Source organism: Physella acuta, unplaced genomic scaffold, assembly GCF_028476545.2.
Source record: "Physella acuta isolate Inbredline_101_S28 unplaced genomic scaffold, ASM2847654v3 ptg000487l, whole genome shotgun sequence".
In the NCBI taxonomy this organism is placed as follows: Eukaryota; Metazoa; Mollusca; class Gastropoda; family Physidae; genus Physella; species Physella acuta.
In genome coordinates, this window is record NW_026732006.1 from 17,309 (window position 1) to 44,904 (window position 27,596).

At 35.8% G+C, this 27,596-nt stretch overlaps 2 protein-coding genes across 3 annotated transcripts; one reads left to right on the top strand and one right to left on the bottom strand.

The window, feature by feature from the left end:
• Positions 1-123: 123 nt before the first annotated feature.
• Positions 124-6,718, bottom strand: LOC131944288 (uncharacterized). 2 transcript variants are annotated; one of them, XM_059304846.1, is made up of 4 exons: positions 6,595-6,718; positions 1,905-1,944; positions 1,541-1,641; positions 124-1,041 (listed from the first exon to the last, which is right to left on the bottom strand). In XM_059304846.1, exons 2-4 carry the CDS (start codon positions 1,940-1,942, stop codon positions 299-301), a joined length of 882 nt encoding a protein of 293 aa, XP_059160829.1. In that variant the 5' UTR covers positions 1,943-1,944; positions 6,595-6,718; the 3' UTR covers positions 124-298. The 2 variants fall into 2 exon arrangements, with proteins under 2 accessions (XP_059160829.1, XP_059160830.1); XM_059304847.1 differs by lacking the exon at positions 6,595-6,718 and adding an exon at positions 2,190-2,336.
• A 1,606-nt stretch (positions 6,719-8,324) lies between these two features.
• Positions 8,325-27,273, top strand: LOC131944286 (uncharacterized). Its single transcript, XM_059304843.1, has 25 exons — positions 8,325-8,645; positions 8,949-9,202; positions 9,710-9,877; positions 10,254-10,361; positions 10,813-10,884; positions 11,355-11,484; positions 11,833-11,936; positions 12,208-12,297; positions 12,800-12,841; positions 13,245-13,390; positions 13,720-13,847; positions 14,747-14,865; positions 15,377-16,115; positions 16,876-17,222; positions 17,377-17,454; positions 17,631-17,739; positions 18,615-18,798; positions 19,036-19,137; positions 19,796-19,889; positions 20,437-21,816; positions 22,320-22,420; positions 22,665-22,843; positions 23,290-23,451; positions 24,293-24,465; positions 24,822-27,273. The coding sequence occupies exons 1-25, from the start codon at positions 8,546-8,548 to the stop codon at positions 25,011-25,013; spliced, it is 5,301 nt and encodes a 1,766-aa protein (XP_059160826.1). The 5' UTR covers positions 8,325-8,545; the 3' UTR covers positions 25,014-27,273.
• The last annotated feature ends 323 nt before the right edge of the window (positions 27,274-27,596 follow it).

The following is a 27,596-nucleotide window of genomic DNA, read 5'->3' on the forward strand; positions in this document are numbered from 1 at the left end:
ATAATAAATAAATATAAACAAATTTTAAAGTACCACAGTACTTATGGTTTTCAACTTAACAACATTTATGAATACAAATTAATATCAGTTTTAAAGAATTTTATTCAAATTTTTTTCCAAATATATTATCACATACAATTAAAAACAGTGTTTCCTTTCCATTCACACCACTACAACATATGGAAAGTGTTGGACTTGAGAACAATGTACAAATAAAAAAATATACAATGTATATTTTATAAATTATTTCTATTAAATATGTCTCTTGTAATTTACAGAATGGTAAATATGATTTTATTCATGGAAAAAATTCAAACTTGCATTCACTGATTACCTGAGATTTTTTAAACATCTGGAAGTTGTGAATGTGTTCAGATTTATCAACTGGCCAGTGCTTGATAACCAGGTTATCATCTATATTTGCCTCTTTGATATACGCCACATCAAAACTCTTCAGGTTGCGAAAGGCCAGACTTGCATGATCTCTGCCCACTTTCTTCAGTTCAAAGTTGAGAAACGTGTTGTAAAAATATTTGACGAAATTGGACCAGTTGACATGTAAGTACGAGTCCACATCCGTAGCAGCAACAGTAAAGGCATATTCACTAAGTTTTGTGTCCTTAGGCAACTGCAAGGGTTCAAGTTTTAAAGGTGTTCCGTTGTTAGAGCCTAGGGAATATTTTTGGATCCACCAGTCTGGGGGCGCTGAAGGTTTGCGTGTAGAGTTGTCAACCAGTACAGACTGCGTGTTGTTTTCACAAAGTGGCTCATCTGTCCCTTCTAAATGCATGACAGTCTTCATTTTTATTGTCTTCGTTCCAACATAATCTAGCTTAACATCCAAGATGAGAGGTCCTTTAACCGTAGATACATTGTAAAGCTTGGGGGAAATTGTTGTTGACGTTGATGCAATAAAGATGAAGTAATTTTTATACATTTCTGCCACGTCAAGGAAAGAGTGACAGTCTGGTGGAATGGGGTTGAAGCAAGCACCACGACCGCATTCCACCATCCTCAACAAACTCCATGGGTTGACACATGCTGTGGAAAAAAAAATGTTTATCAATGTAACATTTCTTCCTACTTTCAACATGAAAAAAAAATGCAATTTGATACTTTGTATCAGCATAGCTAATTATGATAAATAACCCTACGCTTAGAATTTGTGAAACATGGTTTTTGTTTCAGCAATCATGCGTATTTGTTGTAAATTACACACAATTCCCATAGAACAGATGGCCATAATTCCAAAGTATCTTAGCAAACCTGATGGTCTCAGGGCAGGTGAAACAGAGTTCAGCTGTTTGATCTCACATATGAATAGAAAATGTCAGTTGTATGTCAAGCTTCTATACTTTCTCCAACTTATCCCTGGTACTTATCAAAGTTGTATGCTCAATGAACTTGAGACAAGATAATCAACTGTAGACTGATTGCTAATCAAATGCTCACTCACTTGTACTGAAATCAATAGCGAGTCAATATTGAAACTTAATGAGACCATTTATTGAAATCTACTGGTATTTACCCACAAAGTTACCTTGTGCATTATATGCTTCATAACAAAACCCTCCAGGTAGTCTAATTATGTAGTTGTAAGGTGAAATTATCTGTTTACTAAATAAGACCTGTGATGCAATTCTGCAAACAAACAAAAATATTAGAAATATATATATATATATATATATATATATATATATATATATATATATATATATATATATATATATATATATATATATATATATATATATATATATATATATATGATATATATATATAATCTAGATTTTTTTTTTTTTTGCGGTTCATGAGGGCAACCCCACTTACACAAATATTGTATAAGTAATAGATCTAAGCCCTAATTATAATATTAAAAAACACAAAAGAAAAAAATACCCTACCTTGAAAAATTACTGGCCAAGGCTGACCTAGAACTCATTTCTAAAAAAATAAATAAATTATAAAATCATTTTACAATGTGAGGCATAATTAATAATTATTAGGCCTACTGATATTTTCATTAGAATTATGTTATCAGTAATACTAATGTTATAGATCTAGATAATATGCACAAATGGCATCCTTTTAACATTATTTTTCCTTCACCCCTCCCCTTCCCAACCATCGAATCACGCAGTCTCTTACCCCCCCCCCCCCAAAAAAAAAAAACAACAACAGACTTTCACCTCTGAAATGATGTCACACCTAGCCTACGCCTACCAGCCCAGTCAAAATTATATAAATTCTAAGATTATACGTAGGCTTTTAATTAAATCGAAATAAATTCCAATAAAACTACAATGAAATTGAAGCGTCTTAAAAGTTTCTCGAGGTGCTAGTGAAACAATGAGTTGCAATTTTTAAACACTTTTATAGATCTAAATGTAGGCCTAGTATTATAACCTTTGACCCAAATATAAATCGGGCAATAAAAAAAAAAAGTTTTATTTGAAAATGAAACAAAACGAAAGAATATAGGTCTAATATTACTTGCAGTTTTATAATTTTAAAAAGTTGATTTTGCCAACTAACTTGTGATAATATACACATTTTTTTTAAAGAACGGGGCATCTCAGTGGCGTAGGGAGGATCTGTGGTTGACGGCCAGTGTCTAACGGGAATGACATAAAGTGTTAAAGTACAGGTGCTAAGCTAAAGTGAGCTTATATTGTGGCAGTGTTTCTTAAAGACATTTTTCTCCGGTGAGGGAAAAACTTGAGGTACTTGAAATTAAGGTTCGGGCGGGGTGGGGGGAAGGGGGCGCACTTTAATTTGCGTTTGGTGGGGCGTACACTGGTTAAAATATGCAATTATATTTTTCTAAATAAATTATGTACTCTTTAAAAGAGACTGGTGACAAAAGATGTAGGCCTACGCACAAGGTAAGTTATTTTTTTTTAAATGAGGTAATTTAAATTACTCAAAATTCATTGAAATATAGTTTTCGACAGTTTAAATTCCCCTCCCCCCCAAGAGATGGGAGGAAGAAACTCTTATCTCCGCTGTCATTTCTTCAATACTGCAACCCCTTAATGGTTATTTGAAACTCTGGAGCAGTGGCGTAGCGAGGTCGGTTGTCACCCGGTGTGGCACTTAATGGTCTCACCCCCCCCCCCCCAGAGGCGTAGCGACCCTTCCCGGGGACATACTTTCAAATTTTCGATTTGCACTGATACGGAAAAACATAATTTTGCAATCTTGTCCGTATGTCTGTGTGTGTGTGTGTGTGTCTGTCTGTCTGTGTGTAAACACGATTACTTGAGTACCGTTACAGCTAGGTTGATGAAATTTCATATATAAGTATTTTATCAAAATCGTAGATCCGTATCAACTTTTGAGCGATTTCCGATAACCGGAAGTGGTACTTTTCCTACTTTGAATTTTTCAAAAGCCTATAACTTGAGTACTATTTCAGATAGATAAATGAAATTTCACATGTAAGTAAAAGATCTAATTCTCTACCTTCTGTCAAATTTTGAGTAATTTCCGTTGACCGGAAGTACTAATTTACGCTATTTCCGATTTCTCAAAAAACGCATGCAAATTTATAAAGTACTAATAATATTGCGCACTATTATGCACATTTTGTTTTGGCGTTCGCTTGGTGCGCAATTCTTTTTTCTATGAGATTCTATTCTATTTTTAAAAGTTTAAGTAATTAAAAATCATGTCTACATTCCAAGTTATATTAGAACGAGCCGACCCGCGGCGTACCATACGCCGCTATTTAGTTGTTTTATTTTTATACTTTTCAGTAATTTATAATTTGTGAATTCGACAGTACCAATGCTGCCACTGAAAATATTTGCTTTAAAACACTAACCCCCCCCCCCTTTCCCCTAACCACCACCCTACACCCCCCCCCCCCCCCCCCCCCCCGTGAAAGCAGCCTCCTCTTAGTTACCTCCTGTAAGTTTAAAATCGTTTCAAACTAAATTATCTGTCACTAAACTCGGCTCAACTATTTGTAAACATTTAGCGTGACCACAACTCACCAGACCATGTGGGGTGGGGTGGGGGTGGTAGTGATAATGATAGAGAGAAAGAGAGGGGATTGCAAGGATGCGCTTGCAGCTTGTTTTCTAGCGTCTCCCAGAAGAGAATTATATATATAGAAGATATTCGAGAAAGTTTAGGGGAGATCACTCCCGGTTTATTTAAACTTACGTTTGTAAATTAAAACGGATCAAGCAAGGGAAGCAACCTTAAATTAAATGTCTAAAATCTTTAACAATGAGTAAATATTCCAATGTAACCTTTTGTTCATACTGTTTTATTATGTTAAAAATTTGTATTATAATATTGTTTTTAAATCGTGAGAATTAAAGTAAATTACTTGAGAAAACATAGGAAAACAAGTATTATTATATACCTGTAATTAAAATACGAACACATTAGCATTTCCTGAAAGTTGTACTTATTATTAAGAATGCCAACTCTAAATGATTGCTATTAAATTCCTATATACTTATACTCAACGAAACCTATTACTACATGATTACAGCAACCACACTTCGAAAACCCCATTACCAGGGGCGGAACTATTGTGCCGCCAGACCCCGCAATGCGGATGGGGGGGGGGGAGGCTACGCCATTTAGGGGCCCACAGCCGACCATAATCAATTTTTTATAGCTAAATAATTATCATTAAATTGTTTTTTAAAAACCCACGTTTTCTGATTGAACTCAGAAGAGGGAAAGTACCGAACCTTGTTTTTATCAAATTACAATTACTAGGTTATGTCCCTTTTTTGTACAAATCAATAGGAGTCTAAATGATCAATAAAATTTTTCCATGGATCAATTTAGTAATAATAATAATTGAATATTGTATTGTCATCGGAAACAAAGCTTCCCTGAAAATTTCAGCGCTCTAGCTAACTGGGAAGTGCCCGAAATTTCGATCGCAAGATTTGATGGAAAGACAAACAAACAGACGCGAAAGCAAGTTAAAGAAAACGTGGGAAAAAAATTAATTTCCTTGCATTTTTGACTTGATGGTTGTGTTGTAAAAAGAATACTGCAGTTGCGGTTGGGTCATCTTTATTCTATAGACACCATCCCACGCTCTAGGGGGTTCGGCGGAGGGCAAGATACATACCCGACTCATATGATTTACCATCGTTTTTTGTTGGTGCGAACTAGCCGCCTCGGTCGACGACAGTTCAAATACGACAGGGCGACAACACGGCATGGTAATAAAGTGCGTCAGGGCGAGATAACACGTCTCGGGTACGTGGTGTTTCTATATCATGGAACCCTTGACGTCAAGACACACCAGAGGCGGAGCGACGGGGGGGGGGGTTACATATGATCCCGGGCGCCGACCCAAGGGGCGCCAAAATAAGCTCATTTTAGCTGCTATTTTGAATTATAAATTTTAAAAAAATATAGGGGGGGGGAGGCGCCGGGTGGGGTCGCTACGCCTCTGCGACACACCTGCGCTTGGATCGTGTTCTGTATACAGGTGTATATGACGAGCAAAAGAAGAAAGTGGTCGGACATATTTTCAATATGGATTTACATTTATAAAAATAAAATTTATAACAATAAAATTAATGGGAGTCAGCGTCCTAACTGTATGATTTGACTTACAATGCCAAGTTGAGCCATTTTAGCCCAACACCGTCAAAACTAAGAGAGCCTTTCATAAGCTGCATGGAGATGGAAAAAACAAGACCTCAATGCTCGCTGAATTCAGGTGAAGTCGCACATTTCTTGTGTAAAAATTAATCTAACAAAGGTTTTGTTCTTGAACAAAGTGACGTTGATGGACGGTTTATTTTGTTCACCAATAAAAAAATATATATATCCATGTTCTTAATTTGAAACAAAAAATCATTTGTTTTTCTATAAAGGTGGGATCGGTAAATGCGCATTTGAAGCTGGTGGGGGTTCAGTACCTAAAAAAAAATTTTAAGAACCACCGCATTACCACAATGTTGGATACAACAGAATAAAGAATAAAAATAATCGAAGTAAGTTTGTTGTAAGGAAACTCCAGTCACAGAATAACGGGAAAACTTTTCAAGTCAGACTAAAAACAACTATTTGAAGCCCCACAGACAGAAGAAGGGGATGACGATTTTTTTTTCAATAATGCAGTTTAGATCTAGATCTACAAGAAAGATTTATAAAGTTCCAAAATTGACCTTTCAAAGTTTCTTTTAAAAAGTGCAACAATATGACGTCATACTTTCTCGTCACACTGCGGAGAGAGGGGGAGGGGGAGGCATAAGGTATTTAAACTATATGCAGTATTCAGGTCCTATTATATAAATTGTTCAATATGAAGAACATATATAATATATAGTAACAGCAATTATTCATTTTTTTAAAAATTCACTCGTTTAAAAACTCACAAGACTATCATAGTAACAGGAGATAAAATTTAAAAATGCTTTTAAAACACGAAATAATATCTTAAGCTACAAAGGAAATGTAACACCGTATTCAGTCATGAGTTAATGTTTACTTTTTTCACTACAGAGCTGTCTGTGCCAGATACAGATTCTAGATTTAATACAGTTTTTCTAGATTTACGTCTAGATCTAGAATCTAGTCTATTTACAATTTTTATTTTATATTTACAGGCTGAAAACTTAGATTCTTCAATCAATTTTAATCAATTATTCTTCCATTTGAAGCAAATTTAATTTAGATCTAGTAATTTATTGAGTGTAGGACAGTCACAGTCACAGTGTCTGAGTGTTGTGTTGAGTGTCAGTGTAGGTCTTCCTCTTCCTTCTTTCTCTTCATTCACTCTCTTCAATCTTCATTAATTTTTAATTATGTTCATAGATCTCAGATCTTTGTATGTTGTTTTGTTTCTATTGTTAAATAGTTAAATTGTTATTGATCTAGATCTAGGAAAAGAAATAGATAACTAGTAGAATGATACTAGAATGGCTAGAGATCTAGACTCAAAACTCAAGCAAGATCTAGATTAGTCAGACATTAGTACTAGATCTAGTACTAACTAGTAGTACTATTAAATTTAATTAGTTAGTAGTATTTTAGTAGATCTTTCTAGAATCTAATCTAGACTAGATCTAGGTCTGATCTAAATTTTAAAATTAGAGTTCTAGAATCTAGCTAAATACTTATAAATACAAAATTTAACTAATTACTAGGCGACTAGACTCTAGGTAGTCTAGTCTAGACTATAGTTATAGAGTTTTGTCTAGACTCTTGGGGTGTTGGGAAATTGCAAAATGGCGAGGCGGTAAACTGCGAGAAGGCAGCGAAAACGGGCGGTCACCTGACGTTTTGTCTTGCATATTACCACAACCCGTTACTTACGCTGGGTGTTGTTAAATGCGAAGATATCTGCGAAAAATTTACCGCACCCAATTTACAGTGGTATTTGAAGCAGACTTCAAAGACGTTTCGTTTACTTTGTTAAAACCTCAGATTTTTCCGTCGCTAGACATTTTGATGATTTGTCAACTTCCCCCATCTTTTGTGTCGACTTAGAGTACTGCCTTGTTCGAAATACCGCCTACGATAGATCAATTTATTTCTTTTGTGTGGAACACCGAAGCCGCCTGATTTATCGTCTTTGAAGATCACCGTACCCAAATCCGCTGCCGCCGCAAACTTATTTTGTATTGTTGCATAGAAATTTTGTATTTATAGCCACGACCTACGATTTTTTTTTCTAGCAGGTATGTTTTGCATTATCTTCTCGCAGTTTACAGCCTTCCCATTTCGCTTTACGCGCCTCGCAATTTCCCCACACCCAGACTCTTGAGTAGTTTGGATAGAGAATAATATAATACTTAATATAATACTTAACTTACTTACATTACTTAGTATACTTAAATCTAGATTCTAGATTTAGATACTAAAAATAGGTGTGATAGGTCGTTTTGTTGTACTCAAGGGTAGATCTATTATTGTAAACCCAAGTGTACTACTTAGTACTTAGTGTAGTTTCATGGTTGGGCATTATTTATTATAAGAAAGTCAAATTTGTTTCAAGTATTTAGGCCTAGTTAACTACGACTAACCTAACACCCCTCTTAAAGAAGATTCTATTATAAATTATTGTGCCATTGTCCAAAACTGGTAATACTTGTATTTAAACAATCCTCCCATAGACATATTAAATATTTATTTAAAAATTTTGATCTAGATCTATAATATTTATTTAAAATGTACTAGCGTACAAAAAACTGGTCTCACCTTAGCTGTACTAGATACATGACACATGGACAAACCATAAGAACTGGTGTAATTTATTTTTAGGATAAGCCTAGATTCTAGCTTTTATTAGATACATAACTTGAATGAATACCCTCTGTTTTTGCTAAAATTGCAAGATAACTGCTTTAATTAAAATACATTACGTAGACTAACAAGCTCTGTTGTTTTAATAATTTAGAGTAATATTTTTTTTTTCTTTTTTGGACAGTTGTATGACAGTAGATGAAACTTTTGAATTCCAGTTCTTTAATTGTTAAATTTCATATTTTTTTCAGGTGTATGTGTGTTTTTAAAATGTGTTGAATCCATCTGCTTCTGAGTAGCTCTATCTACAATGGCATTACAAAGTTCAGAGGTCACCATGGGTGAAAGCTACCAACCAACTATCAATAACTCTTCACTGAAAAAGTTGTGTTATTTACTTAGAAATGAAGGTAAGCAACTTATAATCTTAGCATGTTTACTTTTTATTCTTATGGTTCTGTGTTCCAATACAAAAGAAACATGTTTATAGTAAATAAAACAATAAATCTGCCTTCTTTGTACAGTGGAATGCATATTATGATAAATAAAGACAGGTACCTTTAAAACATAAACTTGTGACGTTTTGTCACAATTTACAAATTTCTCAAACATTTTAAAATTTCAGGAACTGAATTATTATTTGGAGAATGTCTAATTGTCTTAGCCTGTCATTTACGTTTTTCAAAAAGAAAAAAATAATTCTGTCCCTCCAGGTCACAGAGTGCTAAATGGCAACTCAGCTTTTACCCTGACCACTGACGTCCTGGTTTACCTCAACAAGGACTGCAGACGCCACAGTTTCACTGATGTGGGCGCACCTATACCAGAGTCCACTCAGGGTAGTTCCTCTTTCTTCCCATTGACAAAGAGAATGCAGGCCCACAAGGAAGCAGAAAGAGCTAAAGCAGAGTGGAGTGCACACATACAGTTCATTAAGGATTTTATGTTGAGTACTCCAAGTTTAAAGGTTTGTCATTTTCTTAAAGTTTCTCTTTACAACCTAGCAGTGATTATATTAAACAAAAACCCACATTCTTACTGTTAAAAAATTTCCTTTTACTATATAGATAGGACAGAGAGGTAAAGAAGTAGAGCACGCAAGTGCTAACCTGATATTCTCAGGTGATTTGAGTCCAACTATCTTAATACATAATTTGAGTGAGCAACGTTGAGGTGGCAGGGCATAGTTATGACGACAGTATCCCTATATATTCATAAAGAAATAGATGGAACCTGTCTCACTTTCCCTATCGACTGTCAATTATAACAGATTATTTTATTTCTCCTTAAGTGACAGTGTTATTCTTTTTTTTATATGGTTCATTAATTTACTATTAGAAGCTATTGTCATAGTTAAGGAATATTTCTAAAAAGGATTTGAACCCTGACTGGTAAACCTCTCAAAGCAGCAGTCACTTAAACACTTGTATCCTTGAATTGTTGACTGTATTTAATGTGAACATTTTATTTCCAGATCATCCACAACTCCAGCACCATAACATCTCCAATATCCCTGCATCGTTTTCTGAATTTGCAATGTCTGCATCTGCGGAGGGTGCCCATACACATGGTAGAAGGGCTTCAGCAGCTTCGCTGTACTCTCTCATCTGTCACAGTCTTTAGATCTATCGACAAGCTTAAGGTTGGTTTACCTTCATATTGTATGCTTTAATTACAACATATCTATTAATGTTCTGGACCATTTTAATATACATTTATCATTTTGTTATATTAAAAAAAATTAAGTTTGAAACATCTCTGTCAACTGGCTTTAAATTTCTGTACTTTTATTCTTTAGACTCTCTTTAAATAAAATATCTGCTTAGCTTTTTTTTTTAAATTTAGTTTTTATGAAACTGATTTTTAAAATATAGGTTTTAGGAGTGAGCTAAGATCAACCACCTCTCTATTTTTGCATGAGGTGTACGACTTAATAAACCAAATGTTCTCTCGGGTTCTTTAACTGTACAGCCTTAGTTCTTAATGTAGATTTATTTTTATTTAAAATTATTTTTCAGGATTTGCTGGAGTCCTGTGGGGGAGATATGACCTCACCCATGACCTGGCCAATGTTGAAGTTTCTCTCCCTTAAGTTCAACTCCCTGTCTTGTTTGGATGATTCACTGGTACAGTTTTTGTATTCACTGATGTTTTTGTACTAAGACATGTAATACCAACAGACTTATAAGGGGCGGAGTGGTCTAGCTGTAGAGAGCTGGACTGCTAACCCGTAAGTCTCAAGTTCGAATCCAGGTTCAAGTCAGTAAACCGTCCCTGAGTCCACCCAACTCTGATGGGTACCAAACTCACGTTCGGGAAAGTAAAGGCGGCTGGACATAGTGCTGACCACACTATCTCTTTGTACGCGAGGTCACATAAACAAGTGAACTCTATAGACAATGAGCTTTGAAAAGAGAACTTTACTTTTTTACATAATAAAAACTTTCATTCCATAACATTCACACGGATATTTATACATACATAAGGATATTTCTCAAATTCATGCATTTTGATACATTTATACCTACTTCAAAGGTATGAATGTCCATGTTTTATTTTGTGTTGCTTTGTCTGCAGAGATTACTGCCTTTTGTTGAAGTCCTAGATCTAAGTCACAACTCTTTACACAACTGTGATAAAAATTTAGAGGTAAGTTGTATTTTATTCTTAGCATACACATTATAGCATTATAAAATTTAAAGATATCGTGAATGTTTATCCCCCAATGTACATCATGGGTATCTAAAACTCATTTTAGATGTTAACTTTTTTAAGTTTCTTAATACATATTGAAATTTGTTATAAAGATATTTCCAATTTGTTAGATTTATATTTTAAACAAAAGTCTAGATAAAGCAAGGTATTAATGAAAGAAAATGTTAATAATTTAATTCATAACTAATCAGTCTAGTTGAATATATGATATTATTGCCCAGATTTTATTACAAAAGATGTATTATTAGTTAGTTAACATTAGCTTTTTATATTGAAAGTTTTTGTTTTAAGAATTAGACTCTCATCTTAAGCTTCAGGAAAAGATGTTAAAGTTATGTATTTTTTTTACTTTTATCTTAAGCTTCAGGTAAAGATGTTAAAGTTATGTATTTTTTGTTTCTCAGTACCTGGGTGATGTGGTCAGCGTGACCTTGGCGTACAATTTTCTAGTCTCCATACCGTCTTTCTCCGTCACCACTCGGTCGTCACTGACATCTCTCATACTGAGGGGAAACAATCTCGATAAAGTCGCAGGTAAACAGATGAGTTAACTTTTCTTGTCGAGGGTAATTGGTGGTATTATTGTTTGCGTTAAATTAACTCTTTCTTAACTCCTTATACTTAAAGCTTTGTGGTTATATGTAGTTTAGAAGATATCAGTTAAGTAAAGGCTCAGCAGTTCAATAGTTCATAGTTGTGCTGAAGTTGATGTCATCTAATTCAGTGAGCGCTGGATATAAAGGTATGTGCAGTCAGCACCATGTCCAGCCAGATATTTACTGATTTGACCATGGGAACTAAGCTTGATCTGTTTTGGTTTGCAATCATGTCTTCCTTAACGCCACCCTTATAGTATGGTTTAACTATTATTTTTATCTGCAGGCTTAAATGAACTAATTGGCTTACAAGATTTGGATCTTGGGGAAAATTGCATCAATGACCACAGCTTCCTAGAACCTTTGAGTGCCTTAAATAGACTTAAGCAGGTATAATGCTGTTTAAACTGTTGATGTAAATCTTTCTGCCACTGTAGTAAAGTGTATGATAAATAAGTAGCTTTAATAAATGTTTTGGTTTAAAAATAATTAAGTGATTGAAAATCATTGTAGATTGATACATGCAAAAAGGAATTCCTTTAAATAAATAAATATTTAAATGGTAAATAAAAAAACAAGTTCTTAAATAATTGTAAACGTAGTTGTCATCAACTTGTTTCTTGTAATGTTTTCTGATCCATGATTTTTATACTCCCTCTAGCTCCAGTTGGATGGTAACCCAATATTTTACCACCGCTTGCATCGTCCACTGACAGTCTCCTGCCTGTCTGGGCAGGCTGTCAACATTGAGGTTGTTATCTTTTTGTGCAGTTACTGTCTTTGTTTCCTTTTTGTACAGTTACTGTCTTTTGTTATCTTTTTGTACAGTTACTGTCTTTTGTTATCTTTTTGTACAGTTACTGTCTTTTGTTTCCTTTTTGTACAGTTACTGTCTTTTGTTATCTTTTTGTACAGTTACTGTCTTTTGTTATCTTTTTGTACAGTTACTGTCTTTATAATTATTTACATTAAGATAAAGTAAAGTTTAAGCTCTAAGAATTTTAATGAAATGAATTATTTCCTTAAAAAAACGATTAATTTTAAAATTTGTCCTAGTACTATAAAATTTAGTGTTTATCATTAAGTTCTAAAAATTGTAACTTCACTGGACCTAACTTTAAATGAAAGGAATTATTTACTTTAAAAAGTAATATTATTTTAATGTTTCCTTGTGTTGATTATTGTTGTGAATTAATTCTGTGAATTAGATCTAGATCTAGCTCACATTTTAAAAAAAAATATTTCTATTACAGTTTGAGCTAGACAAGAAAAAATTGAGTATGTCAGAAATCACAGTGAGTATTAAAGTTTTGGTTCATTAATTTTCTAAAAATTAAATTCTTTATAGCTTGTATCTACTGTCAAAAAGATGTGTGTTTTTTAATAAGTTTTAAAATTGTTTTATGTTTTTGTCTTGTTTTAGCACTTAGGTTGCTCTAAATACAGGAAAATAATGTAACAATTGTTTCATGTTTTAGCACTAAGGTTGCTCTAAATACAGGAAAATAATGTTACAATTGTTTCATATTTTAGCACTTAGGTTGCTCTATAAACAGGAAAATAGTGTTACAATTGTTTCATGTTTTAGCACTAAGGTTGCTCTAAATACAGGAAAATAATGTTACAATTGTTTCATGTTTTAGCACTAAGGTTTTTCTAAAAACAGGAAAATAATGTAACAATTGTTTCATGTTTCAGCATTTTGGTCCCTCTAAAAGACCTGCCAGGAATACACAGACTGCACTTTTTCCGCAGTCAGTGACTAGGATACGCACTAGCACGCCAGAGAGAGCAAACAATTTTAAGTTTTCTCCTTCTTCTGGCATAGGTACTGAGACAGAAAGGTATATTTTATAAATCTTTACCAGTAAAGTTTTTATGGCCTTTTAATAATGTCTTACACTGTGGTTATACTTGCGACTTGTACACTATACATGTCTAGGGCAAAAAAACTTGCAACAAGTTAATGTTGTATGAGAACATTTTTCGCATGGAACATGTATACATGTTGCAAGTGTAAACACTGTTTTAGAATACAATAATATTTTAAAATGTTTATATCTCTGTTTAATCATAATTTCTCTACACAAAATATTATATTTTTTGATCAAGAATTGTTCTATGGCAAATTTCTATAAACTTATTAACACAAATTTAATAATATTTTTTTAAGCAACAGTATTCTAGTTACACCTAGTTCTTCCAAGAAAGCAAAACGCAAACGCCTGAAAGCTCGTAAAACAGAGATCAGGGACATGGACACCTCAGGAGACATCTCATCCAGCAGAGACGCAACCCCAGGTAAAAAAATCTTCAGGTTAACACAACGCTAACCTAAACAAGACTAAATTTTCCAGCATAAACTCCTTTGTTCATTCATTCAACTGATATCGACACTTTATTACGCAACCCCAGGTAAAAAATCTTCAGGTTAACACAACACTAACCTAAACAAGACTAAATCTTCCAGCATAAACTCCTTTGTTCATTCATTCAACTGATATTGACACATTATTACTTATCATACTAGGGTAAACTGCTGTGGCTGTAAGTTTTCTTTTGAATTGATCTGTACATTTAACAAAAAGTATAGTAGAAAATTAACTTAGTATAAATGAAATAGTGATATTGATGCAAATTAATTAGTAATTTTTTATTATAATTCTTAGAAATAAACAAAATATTGATCGTAGTTTAGTTTTAAAAAGCGGTCCATCTTGACATAAAGGAATATTACCACAAAAAATATTTATGATAGTTTAGAAAAACAACACTACATATTTTATTACTGGCACAAAAATAAGTATGATAGTTAAGAGAATTGTTAGGTTTAGCCACACATATTGATATGCTTATTGTTTATACTTGGATTAGCATAGGGTAGGGAACTGGGATAAAATATGTTAATTATAGGTATGTCCATACTATATATTGTGAAACTTGAATGGCCCTTAGTATGTTTGATTGTAAATCCTCTTACTAAATATGTGTTTGAGTTGCCCCAGTTGTACAGGTTAGAGTTAACGTATGCATAAGTTAGGCACCTTGCTCCTCGCAGGATTGAACATGTGTTAATATTATTTGATCAAATCGTAAAGACAGATGTAGCCTGTTTTCCTAACTTATCACTCAAGTACTTCACCTGTCTGCTGTCATCAGCACCAGCATCCTATGGACTCTATAACACTTATCTTCCCCAGGAACATCACCGGCTGTGAAAAACTTGGAAGAACAACTTCGTGTGCGGGCGCTTGAGGCAAGCCAGACCAAGAAAGAGATAGATGAGCTAAGGAAACATTATGGACCCAACTGGCTACAGGTTCTTAAATCAAGTTTTAACACAATTAGTAAATAGAGAAAAGTTTCATAGACCAAGTTAAACTGAATATTTTAGTTGAAATTGAAGTGTTGTATAAAAAAACATGAAATGTTTAAGTAAAAAAAATATGATCCAGTTAAAACAGAAGTACTGTATAAAAGGACATAATAATTAGGTTAAAAAAGAAGTATGGTAAAACTAAGATGCTCTAGGGCATCTGTAGGGGAAAAGGTAATCTTCTTCAGTTTGATATATCATTTTTGTTTTCTAACAAATCTTTTAGTTAAACCTTTTTTTTTTAGATATACTAAATGAGGGTTTTCTTAACCATTAAAAGAGATGAACATAAAAAAATTTCTTCTCTTTTGTTACCAAATTTCTTGAAAATGTTAGGTAAAATACTTAAGGTATATACAATATAAAAAATTTGCTTATTTTACTGGCTTTTTCATTTTAATATGAAAACATGCTTATTGAGAGACTAATCTTAAATTCTATTCACTTTTCTTAGGCCATAGAAGACAGGGATATTTTTAAAGTAAAAAAACTGGACCAAGCTGCTGACTCTTCTGGTGATGAGAGAGTCAGCAAACAAAAGAAATCCTCCAGTGACTCCGACAGTGACTCTAAACGGTTTGGCCAGGAAGTTTCCGGTGGGTCTGATGAAGACGATGACTTTAGAGGCAACACGAATGGCCCCACTGACGATGATCTCTACTTAAGAGATACTAAACCCACGGTTTCTGCTGCACCTAACCCAGCAAGCTATAACACCATCCGTAATGAAACAACCAATCCCATCATGGCCGAGATAGCCAGGTTGGCAGCTGGTAAGGCATATCCAGACGCAGCCAATCAGAAGACAGGAAACATTCCCTCTACGTCTGAACTCCTTCCTGGTAAAATTGACATGGGTTCACCTAAGTTTACACAGACATTTGCATATGAAACTGACAACACCCTATCAAATACACTTACCAGCACCATTGCAGGACCAGGAAAGTCATTTAGTTCTGTAGGCCAGCAGGTGGCGCCACCGCAGGTTAATACAGTCTCCGTCCCCCAACCTGTTGACAAAGTAGCATCAATTCTTTCCAAGAAGCTGCTGAATGAGGGCCCCACAGAGAGACCTGTATCTCAGACCACCCTGTCGCCCATCAAATCAGAAGAAAACTCTGAGAAAAACAGCCCTGCCTCATCTCAGACTGACCTACCTAAATATGACGTTATCACTGGTACCTCCACAACAAGTAAGCCACATGAAATACTTTGTTTTACACTATCAAAGTATGGGACAGCATGGTCAAATGGTAGAATGTTTGGCCGATAGCCTGAAGGTCTTGAGTTCAGATCTTGGTTCAGACTTGTGACTGTAGGACGTCCGTGAGTATACCCAGCTGTGTTGGGTACCTGACTCGCGTTGGAGAAAGTAAAGTGTTGACCACACTATCCCTTCACATACTGAGGTCATAACATGAACTCTACTTTATCTGCCCTGTGAATCTTTAGGTCTGAAAGGAGAGATTTTGTTTACATTATTGGTGTATCTTGTTCTACCCTCACTTAATATCTTTGTTTACAAGTTAAATATTGGCTGTTAATTTTTCCAGCTCATTATTTTTATTTAATCCCATCCACATTATGCATTGGTATGTGTTTATTTTGGTCAAAGCTAGTTTATACATTTAATCTGAACATCATAAACATACTGTTATTTCAATACCCCAGAAACTACACATACTTACTCATTGTAAAATCAGAACACAAATGGCTAAATAATTTTCAAAAAATATTATTGACTAAAAAGTTACCTTTTTAAATAAAAGTTTTGAAACAATTATTTCTCAAAACTTTAAATGTAATAAGTACTTAACAAGAAACAAGCCTACACCCACACAAAAAAAATTTTTGTTACACAAAAAATTAATTAATGCAACATAGAAAAAATAATTTTATTTTGTTTTAGAGGAAATTATTTTGTCTACCGTCTCTTGTTTAAAATGTTCACAGAAACTAGTGATGAAGTCACTGAACCAATCTTTGTCACCTTACCCCTCCAAGACAACAAAATGATTATAGTCTCACTCACTGACAAGTACCTGGTAGAAAAGGATATCAAAGGGAAGATTAAAGAGAAGCTTGAGCTTGCCAGTTTGACTAGTATGGAGTCAGCCACTATAAGAAAGAGAAACAGCCAGACAACCTTGGGGGATGCAAGCAAGGGAGACGATCTGTGCAGTGATGAAACAAGGGGAGAGAATGAGGACAGTGAGTGTCTGCAGTTGGATTTGAAGTTTGATTACATGAGGAAAGACAGACAGAAAAGATGCTATCACTTGGAGTTTGGGGATGGAAAGGTTAGTCAGAAGGTTAAAATTATTTTATTCAACTGTACATGTAAAGGGAATGTGTAATTAATTAATTCCATTGAGACTACTGTTATAACTTTTCCACCAAAATTCTGTTTTTTTAACTGTAAATATAAACTCACAAATTTTTCTACTCCTTCAGATTATCCAGGATCTTATTCAGCCATTTTTAGATGCCAGAGAAGCAGAAATTAAAGCCAAATCAATGGTGGTGATGCAAGTAAGTTTAAACACATTTTTTAAAAAATCTGGCTATGTTGGTAGAATAATGTGGTAATATAAAAGAACAATGATCATATTCATATATTTGTTGGAGTGGCTAACTGCATCTTCACACTGATTATAGTTACATTGTTTTACTTAAAGCTTGGAGTAAATATAATTTATTTTTTACAGTGTTTGAAATGCAACCGCACCTTTTTGAAAAGTGAATTGGTGCAGCAGAGAAAAGAGCTGCCAACCTCGGGTAGCAGTAGGGATTTACAGTCTCTCCAGAAACTGATGGGTGAGTTTTATATGTGTGCTTCATGGGTGAGTTTTATATGTGTGCTTCATGGGTGAGTTTTATATGCGTTTCATGGGTGAGTTTTATATGTGTGTTTCATGGGTGAGTTTTATATGTGTGTTTCAAGGGTGAGTTGTTTATTTGTGCTTCATGGGTGAGTTTTATATGTGTGTTTCAAGGATGAGTTGTTTATTTGTACTTCATGGGTGAGTTTTATATGTGTGCTTCATGGGTGAGTTTCTTATGCGTGCCTGATGGGTGAGTTTATTTGTGCATTTACCATTTCAAGTTTTTAAAACCATACGTAATTTCGGAGATGTGCCGTCTTAAACACTGATTGACAATTCCCCATAAAAAGTGAGCCGACAATTCCCCATAAAAAGTGAGCTGACAATTCCCCATAAAAAGTGAGCTGACAATTCCCCATAAAAAGTGAGCTGACAATTCCCCATATAGAGTGAGCTGACAATTCCCCATAAAAGTGAGCTGACAATTCCCCATAAAAAGTGAGCTGACAATTCCCCATAAAAAGTGAGCTGACAATTCCCCATAAAAAGTAGGCTGACAATTCCCCATAAAAAGTGGGCTGACAATTCCCCATAAAAAGTGAGCTGACAATTCCCCATAAAAAGTGAGCTGACAATTCCCCATAAAAAGTGGGCTGACAATTCCCCATAAAAAGTGAGCTGACAAAATTCCCCATAAAAAGTGAGCTGACAATTCCCCATAAAAAGTGAGCTGACAATTCCCCATAAAAAGTGAGCTGGCAATTCCCCATAAAAAGTGAGCTTACGATTCCCCATAAAAAGTGAGCTGACAATTCCCCATAAAAAGTGAGCTAGTGCCTGGAATAAAAATATATTTCACGATGCCAGAGAAACCATCGTACATCTGCCCCAAGTGTGGCAGCACCATCATCATAGAACTAGAACCAGCCACACGTGGCACCAAATCTGTGGAGTCCTCCACCTCGACCCCTGTTGGCTCACACACCTCAGCTGGTGGCTTCATGGATCTGGCCAGGAGTACCACACCCCTGTCTAAAAGAAAATCTGCTGAGTACGTTTTTTTTTTGTTGAGACTTTTAAAAACTAATTTTTAAATGTATTCAATTCTTTTTCGTTGAAAAAATTAATTTTTGATTCTCTTTATAATAAAAATTAATGGCCTGTAATGGCTATTTAATCCATTTAATCGTTTCTGTGTAGCATAGCTGCAGGTTAACTCTGATTCTCCTGTACTATACCATACAAGCTACCCACTGTACCTATTTAAAACTTTTTTTTTAATATTTAGGTTGCAAGGACGTAAAAACTCAACCAGCTCTCTTGATTTTAATATTGGGACCAAGGGAGGCCAACCCTCATCAGTGAAATCATATGGTGCATCTCCAGGAAGGTAAGGTTTATGTTGGTGGTTTGTTGTGTTGTTTTCACTGGTTGTTTGTTTAACCCTAGTCAGTTATATCACATGTTAAAGGTATATGTTTTTGGCTTTTTCTGTTGTTTTCACCAGTAGATTGGTTGTTAGTTTAACTCTAGTCAGTTGGATTTTAAACCAGACAATCACATAAAATTTAGATGGAGTTTGTAAAAATTATCATGCAAGCAAAGCAGTAGTGTAGCCAGTTTATTTTTTTAATGGGAGATGGGGATAAAAATTGTTATATATGTACTACATATGTACACACATAGCTTTTTAAAATGTAAAAGTTTAGTTTTATAAAATTCAAAGCTTCAAACTAAGAGCATTGAAAATAACATGAGCATAATGTCAACTAAGTGAAAGAATATTCATTTTTGCTATCCTAATATTGATGTTAAACTTTCATTTTGTTCGTCCTTCATTGATGTTAGTCCTTCATTGATGATTGACTTACATTGTTGTTTGTCCTTCATTGATGTTTGTCCTTTATTGATGTTTGTCCTTCATTGATGTTTGTCCTTCATTGATGTTTGTCCTTCATTTATGTTTGTCCTTCATTGATGTTTGTCCTTCATTGATGTTTGTCCTTCATTGATGTTTGTCCTTAAAAATGTCCTGTTTGTCCTGACAGCCTGACAAGAGAGGTACAAATGAGGACGGCAGGAGGTAGAGACAGAAGCAATGCATTCAACAGCAAGATGGCTCAAAGCATGATTGTGCATAGTGTAAGGCTTTCGTTTGTTTTCTTTAGTACCAATATGTTTCATGTGTAGGTGTATAGGGAAGGAACCTGTTTATTGACAACATCCCTCTTATAATGTGCCAGCAGTAACTTAGTGTATTGCCTTCTCACTGAGTCCTTACTGTTCAATTTAAGTTATTTTCAAGATCTAGAAGTACCTGGTGCAGAAGTTGTAGATCACCTTGTTTCTCATACAAGAGGAATGACAATAGTATCAGCTTTGACGGATAAAAGTTATCTACCCCTATGGTTGGGCATCTGCACAAGGGAAACAAATTTCTTATCTGCGCTGTTTTCTCTTCATGATTATGCAGATGATTCTCTTTTGTGAATATTTAAATTATCTTTGGCTTTTTGTTTTCCAGTATGGCAAGTTGTTTAAGAACAATGAGCTGATTTGTGTTTATTTTTCGCTTTTTGTGTTTATCTTTTGCTTTTATTTGCAGTCTGGCAAGTTGTCTAAAAACAATGAGCTGATCTGTGTTTATTTTTGGCTTTTTTTTGTTTATTTTTGGCTTTTTGTTTTCCAGTCTGGCAAGTTCTCTGAGAACGATGAGCTGGTCTGTGTTGAGGACTATTTCGCCAAAGACTCAGCATCCCAGCAGCTGGCAGCCATGACCACAAGTCTGAGAGAAGACACGTCCACTCGAGGCACCAAGTCTGTTGTCAGAAGGAGTTTTTCTAAGGAATCACCCAATGACAATATGGCGCCTGGGCAGGCAAGGAGGAGCATGGGAAATATTTCCGACAGTGGGTTTGAGAGCGGGATCTACAGAAATAGCAGTGAGTTTTCACAAAGCTCTTTGTTACAGTCAGCCAAAGCTCTAGCTGAAGGTTCGGGAACTACAAGTATTGCAATGCCCATAGCAAAACCAACATCAACAGCTGTCTTAGCATCAAACTCATTGTCAGAAAAAGCTAAAGATGACGAAGGTGTTGAGAAAAAGTATGAAGATGGATCAAAGTCCAGCGCTAAAGGCCCAGCGTACAAGCACCTGGCAGCCATGGAGCAGCTGGTCAACACGCTGGTGACTGAAGGGAAGGAGCTGGAGGAGCAGGAGCTGCTCAGCTCCAGCTACAGCAGCAGGACCACCATGAAGAGCCTCAGCGTATCCCTGCTGAGAAAGTCCTCGACCAATCAGAGACGAGGCAGCATTAACTCTACAGACGGCGCCTTGAGGTTGTCTGAAAGTAGTTCCAGCATCGCCATCCTGCCCACCCCGGCTGAACAAGAGGATGGGAGCAGGACGGGCACCCCTGACTACAGCTCGTACATCTCCACCCCCGTCAAATTTTCTGTCGGCACGCCAAACGATGAGCACTCTTTCGAGAATCCTGAATCTCCGCGCCCCAGGGTAGTTTCACCTTTGAACTCCGACATCTGCAGCAGCATGATCTCCAGCGTGTACGAGACGTCTGTCAACAATTTACCTGAGGGTGACGCCACACCTGTTGGCAGTGCCAAGGTGGATGACAAAACTGCCACCTCCGCTGATGACGTCAAACTTGTAGGATCAAGCGACAGTGAACATGCCAGCTCAACCGAAGATTTAACCAGTATCTACGACAAACCAACCGCCATACCTACCAACAAGAAGAAAACACCATCAAAGAAGAAAAAGTCTAAGAAAACAGTTTTAGCCTCACCTAAAGTAAACGCTGTACAAGTTCCAGACAGTTCCGCAACTTCATATGCAACACATGAGGGACTAGAAACTTCCGAGGTTACGGTCCCCAGCCCCTCGCCTGCAGCACAGGCAGGGTTTGAAAGCTCAGATGAAAGCGATGAAGAAGAAGATGATGCTGATGTTGTTCCCCAATATGCTTTTCATCACTTGAACCATCACCTGACTCTCTACATGATGATGTCCCTCTTTGGAAATGATGAAGAGTTTGTCTGTAAACTACAGGTAAACATTCTTCTGTCATTGTATTAAATATTGACTAGACATATTCCTTTGAAGTCCCAGAACAGCAAAGTGCTGCAGCTACACCTCTTCACCAGACTGTTTTTGGCAGATCACTTTAGTTGAGCCCACGTAGTCCCTGCAGCCCTTGCTTCTCTTTCTACTGTCCTCCAGGATTATTTAGGTCAGCCTACTTTTCTCTTTCCCTGGGGGTTTGTCAAACACTTGCCTCGATACATTGACCTCTTCCTTCTCAGGGCATGCCCAATCCATCCCCATTTGCAGGCTTTAATGTTCCTGTAAATTGGTTGTTGCTTTGTGATTTTTCATAAGTTGTATCATATATAAACCATTATATAATATTGTTTATTTACCGTTAAAGCATACATATCTTTTTTAATCTGTACAGATGAAAATTGTTAATTTGCTCTTAAACTGTATGGTTTATTTAGTCGCTTTTTAAATTTTAAAAATGTGTTGACGTTTTATTTGTTTGGTGTTGGCAGAGTGAGATAGTACAGTACATCATAAATGATCCGTACGAAGGAATCCTTGTCCTGTCAACTTCCAGATTTTATATTCTGAAAATTCTTTCGGAGGATCACAGGTTGGTGTCCAGGAATAAACCAGATAGATTTTATTTATTACAAATTGTTTTTCCTTTCATTTTTAAAAAAAAATGCTTAGCCAAAGAACTTTTTCTGTTTTACCCCAAATATAAAATACTTTGAATGAGTACTGCAGAAGGAGACAAGAAACACTTCAATTGAACGTAGCAAGTATTTTGGGGAAAAAAACAGTTTCTTACATAACTGATCTCTTGTGACATGTCAACTAATTTTTTTTCTTAGCCTGCCCCCTGAGCAGTGGTTGAACTGCGTTGAAATCCAACCAATCAATGAACTCCGCTACATTGACGTGGGGCTGGGAGGTCAAAGTTTGCGGCTTGAATTTAACACCGACTGCTCCAGTTACACGTTTGTCACACGGAACATGGACAAAACTCTGCAGTTTGTGGAGGTCTTACATAGTGAGTACATGGGTGTATGGGGGGAAAGGAAGTGGGGATGTGTAGGACAATTATCTGCAGTTTGTTGAGGTCCTACATAGTGAGTACATTGTTATGTGGGGATGGTTATAGAATTAGAAGGTTTTAAGAACTGAAGCAATTTAATTGGTGAGTAAATAAACTGAAAGAATCTGGTATTTGAAATACTTAAAAACTGATTTTTGACACAACCGATTATTTTTAAGTGATATATTTTCCTAATTTGAAAGTCATTTACCTACCTAGCTCAGTCAGAAGTTATTGTTAATTCATTAGAATAAAATTATAAATTTTATTGATAAAACACTATTTAAAATTCTCAAAATTAAAAATTCTCTACATTTTCATCACAAAGAGCTTCACTTTTTGTAGTTTGTTTGCTAGAGTACTGCTTTCCTCATTGTGATTATTCTGATTTTCTTGACCAGCTTACCTGGCCAAGTACGCAGTCTCTCAGGGGATTACTTCCCATGTTGTTGTCCATGAGGATGTGGATCAGGCTACATTGAACAACCTTGACCTTGATGTAGTGTCAAAGGGCAAAGGTGATCAGAAAATGCTGCTGTACTGTATGGGTTTCATTGAAAGAGGTGAGTTGACGTGTTTTTCTCTTTTATCTGACACTTTTAAAATGTGATTTTAAAAAAAAATCTTTGCTTCACTCACTTAAGTAGGTGTAAAGTACTTAATTAGGTTTGAAGTATGCTAAGTTTTACAGCAAATTCATATACCTTTATAGAAGAAAAATACAAATCTTCCAAGTGCTTGTCAGGTTCTTCTTTAATGCCTAGGGAAATACACTCAATATAGGACAATACCAAGATGATACATTACACTTAATGATAAAAATATCAATGATACTAAAAATCTTCAATATGAGAGATAAGTAATACAGAATTCACTATGATACAATAATAGAATAGGTAAGCTGCAGCACACGCATCCACACCACATCCTCTTGCTGTTCATCCACTAACCAATTGCCACCTAAAACTTTTTTTTATTCAGGAAAAATTGTCTGTTAAATACAGTTTGTTTTTAATTTTTTTCAATGATAGATGCAGTAAAAATTGTCTGTTAAATACAGTTTATTTTATTTTAACAATGGTGGAAGCAGGAAAAATTGTCAGTTAAATACAGTTTATTTTATTTTAACAATGGTGGAAGCAGGAAAAATTGTCAGTTAAATACAGTTTATTTTATTTTAACAATGGTGGAAGCAGGAAAAATTGTCAGTTAAATACAGTTTTTTTTATTTTTTCAAAGATAGATGCAGGAAAAATTGTCCGTTAAATTCAGTTTGTTTTAATTTTTCAATGGTGGATGAGGATGCAGGAAAAATTGTCTGTTAAATACAATTTGTTTTATTTTTTCAAAGATAGATAGAGGAAAAATTGTCTGTTAGATTCAGTTTATTTTTCTTTGCACCAGGAAACCAGAAGCTTTTCCCTGTAAGTTTTGTCATAACGTCCAGCGACATCTGTCTGGTGCGGACCAATTACCAGTGGCCCCAGCCCCGCCTGCAGGCCCCCATCACCGTGGAGACGGTGGGTAAACAGTTCACAGTTCTGGAGAGACAAAAAATTAACAACGTGGCCTCAGTGGTGAGTATACAATATTGGCGCTCTAGCCTGCGATTAACTCATCTAAGGTTAGGGTTAAAGATCTTCTTTCTATAGAAATACAATCCCTGAATCTTCTACACCCTAATTACTATTTGAATACTCCTAAGTCATCTGTAACAACTTTTGATTAATCAGCATATCACTCATTAACTTTTTTTTATGTTTGATTCCAAATGCAGTCTTATTCATGTTATATGATGACAGTTCACTTTCCTAAAATTTTTACGGAATATTTATAAATTATTTATATAACTAAAAACAATATTCAAACCCACTTCCCCACCATGAGAAATGTTTGCCCATGCCACTGTTTTAGAAATATGGTTTGAATTCAGGAAGTGTGTGAGTCCACGATGAAGAAGATGAAAATTGAACTCTTCAATGAGGTGGAAGGCATCTCAGCCAACTGGAACATCACACTGACCAGCAAACACGCCACAGTGGAGTTTATACACGCCATTAGCGTACCCTGGGCTCAAGAGTTTGGGGTGGAGATGGACTTCACGTACAGCAGACTGGAGTTTTAGGACGTCACGTACAGCAGGCTGGACTTTTAGGACTTCAAATACAATAGACTGGTTTTTAAAGATTTGTTTTGTGCCTTGTTGGGATAACTCTATGTGCTGCTAATAGAGAAGTGATAAAAAATTTAATTAACTCATTCTGCTAAAATGAGTCAAGCTGTTACTTTTTTTTTTAGAATTCTTTCCTAAAATTGTTTTAAAAAATAATTTTGATTACTGTAAAATATCAAAGTTCAACATATCGTACAGAAATTGTAATTCAGATAATACGTTCATTCACTTCCTTTGTTTTCAGCATTATGGTCGTAACCTTACATTCTGTTAATTAACTATTTGAGCCAAGGTAGTTGAAATAGATTGAAATTGTTGCAGTTAAGTGCGGAGAAATGGGGATGTTTGACGTGGGTGGCAGTGTCTTGTATATTTTTCTATGCTCAACCTTGCTGACTCTCCTTGTAATTTTCTTGTTGAAAACTTGTGGTTGATGGGTGTAAAAAAATAAATTATTTGAAGAAGGGTCAAAAGCAATTTGCCAAGGGTAGACTACTGTTATTTATACTGTTTATTTATCTATTGAACGTATGATGTCTTTCATTGTTTTATTTTTTCTCCATCTTTCAGTACATTGTTATACACATTTTATACTTTATTTCTTTTTATTCTTTTAATAATTCAAATTGTTACGCATTTAGCTTTTTATATCTTTTAAGTTATTGAGCTCACATCTGTAAAAATACTATTGGTATTGTATTAAAAATGGCTGAATACATGATTGGCAGGAATGTAGAATGTCACATGGTTCAGCTACAATGGACTGAATCAGTCAGGAATGTAAAGAGGGCTGAACAATGTGATATTCACACATTCCTGTATGACCCACACAATTGTTTACACACACACCTATGTTACCCACACAATTGTTACCCACACATTCTTAGTTTCCACACAACCTGGATGTACAAGTGACTGGGCATTCTATTGATGCTTACACTCTTTCTTTGTGTTGGTGGCCCAATTTTGTTTTTAATTGGCCACACAATATCCTTGGCCAAAACCACTTCTGGCCATGCGATGTATTTCTCACAGACCCTCTTGTAATACCAACGTTACTGTGTACGTGTACACGGCCACCTAGTATTATTCTTGTTGTTCAGCTGGTTTTAATTAAAACTTGCATTGATCAACCCTTCACAGCGTATTTAAATTTAGTATTAAAGGGAGATAATATTAAGGGAGACAATTTTATGAACCGGTAAACTACAGAATCCTAAATTAGAAAATTACTTGCACTCTGCATTAACCTTTTATTTAACAAAAGGAAATAACACACCTAGCCTGATCAAATTTATATATTGAACCAACTTTTCTACCAAAATACTCTTAAGTCATTCCAGTTTCAATGTTCCTTTGTGTGTGTGTGTACCACAGTTATGTGACTGTTAGAATTGGCGAGTTCTGTGTGAAATTTGGCACAGTATAATAAAAAGAAATTAATTTAACTTCCCCAGCGTAAGGTGGGGGTGTGTGATTTTGTCTTGGGATATCATCAACATTGTAATGTTCCAGTATTATTTATTAAAATTTCGTCTAAGTACCCTCACTTTTTTTTTAACTTGTGAGGGAAACGGCATATAATATATTTTTATTTTACACTTTATTGGGTGTCTCTACTGGTCAATACATTTTACTAATATGACATCCTATCGCATGTAATGCTCTAACCACTTGAATGTAATTTAATAACAATATTTGTAAAGGAAACTTTGCCTGTTATATAGCACATATCCTTCAGCTCTGGTGTGTCAATTATCAGTCCTTTGTTGAAGGTACCAGCAGTCAAATTAAGGTGTGTAGCTAATGTGTAGTCTTCTCCCCTTGACCAGCCTGCTTTAACACTAGATCCACATGCAAACATTAGTGCCCTGTCTACCCCCTGATGACCCCTGGATCCTTGACATGACCCCTGGTACCCAGTGTCCAAATTCTGATCCCTGGTGACCCCTGGACCCTTGACATGACCCAGTGTCCACAGCCTGAGCCCTGAGACCCCTGGTTCGTGGACATAACCCCTGGTGCCCCCAGTAGTGTCCACACCCTGATCCCTGATGACCTCTGGATCCTTGACATGACCCCTGACGCACCCAGTAGTGTCCACACCAGAGGCGTAGCGACCCTTCCTGGCGCCCGGGGACAAACTTTTCGCTTTGCACCCCCCCTCTCAAACTTTCGATTTGCAGCCCCACCCCCCCACTCACGATTTCGATTTGCACCCCCCCACCCCCCTCAACCTTTCAATTTATTTTTCCAACCCCATTTTGGCGCCCCCTAAGGTCGGCGCCTGGGGACATATGTGTCCCCGCCCTCCCCCCCCCCCCCCTCGCTACGCTACTGGTCCACACCCTGATACCCCCAGTACCCAAACTCTGATCCCTGATGACCCCTGAATCCTTGACACAACCCCTGATGCCCCCAGTACCCTGTGTCCATACTCCTGTATGCCATTACGGCATTAGTGCCGCACCTATCTCACTCCTCAATAAAGTACCTATGCAATGTTGTGCCTTCTCTTTCCTCCAAGAGATCTTC

What these genes read in the sequence shown, in the direction of transcription:
- LOC131944286 (XM_059304843.1), top strand. Translation starts at nt 8,546, where the DNA reads ATGGCATTACAAAGTTCAGAGGTCACCATGGGTGAAAGCTACCAACCA. An exon ending in ACTGTGATAAAAATTTAGAG is followed by an intron (nt 10,885 to 11,354) that starts GTAAGTTGTATT and finishes TTTGTTTCTCAG; the next exon opens with TACCTGGGTGATGTGGTCAG. An exon ending in TCTAAAAGAAAATCTGCTGA is followed by an intron (nt 18,799 to 19,035) that starts GTACGTTTTTTT and finishes TTTAATATTTAG; the next exon opens with GTTGCAAGGACGTAAAAACT.
- LOC131944288 (XM_059304846.1), bottom strand. Translation starts at nt 1,942, where the DNA reads ATGAGTTCTAGGTCAGCCTTGGCCAGTAATTTTTCAAG. An exon ending in TTGGCCAGTAATTTTTCAAG is followed by an intron (nt 1,642 to 1,904) that starts GTAGGGTATTTT and finishes GTTTGTTTGCAG; the next exon opens with AATTGCATCACAGGTCTTAT. An exon ending in TGAAGCATATAATGCACAAG is followed by an intron (nt 1,042 to 1,540) that starts GTAACTTTGTGG and finishes TTTTTTCCACAG; the next exon opens with CATGTGTCAACCCATGGAGT.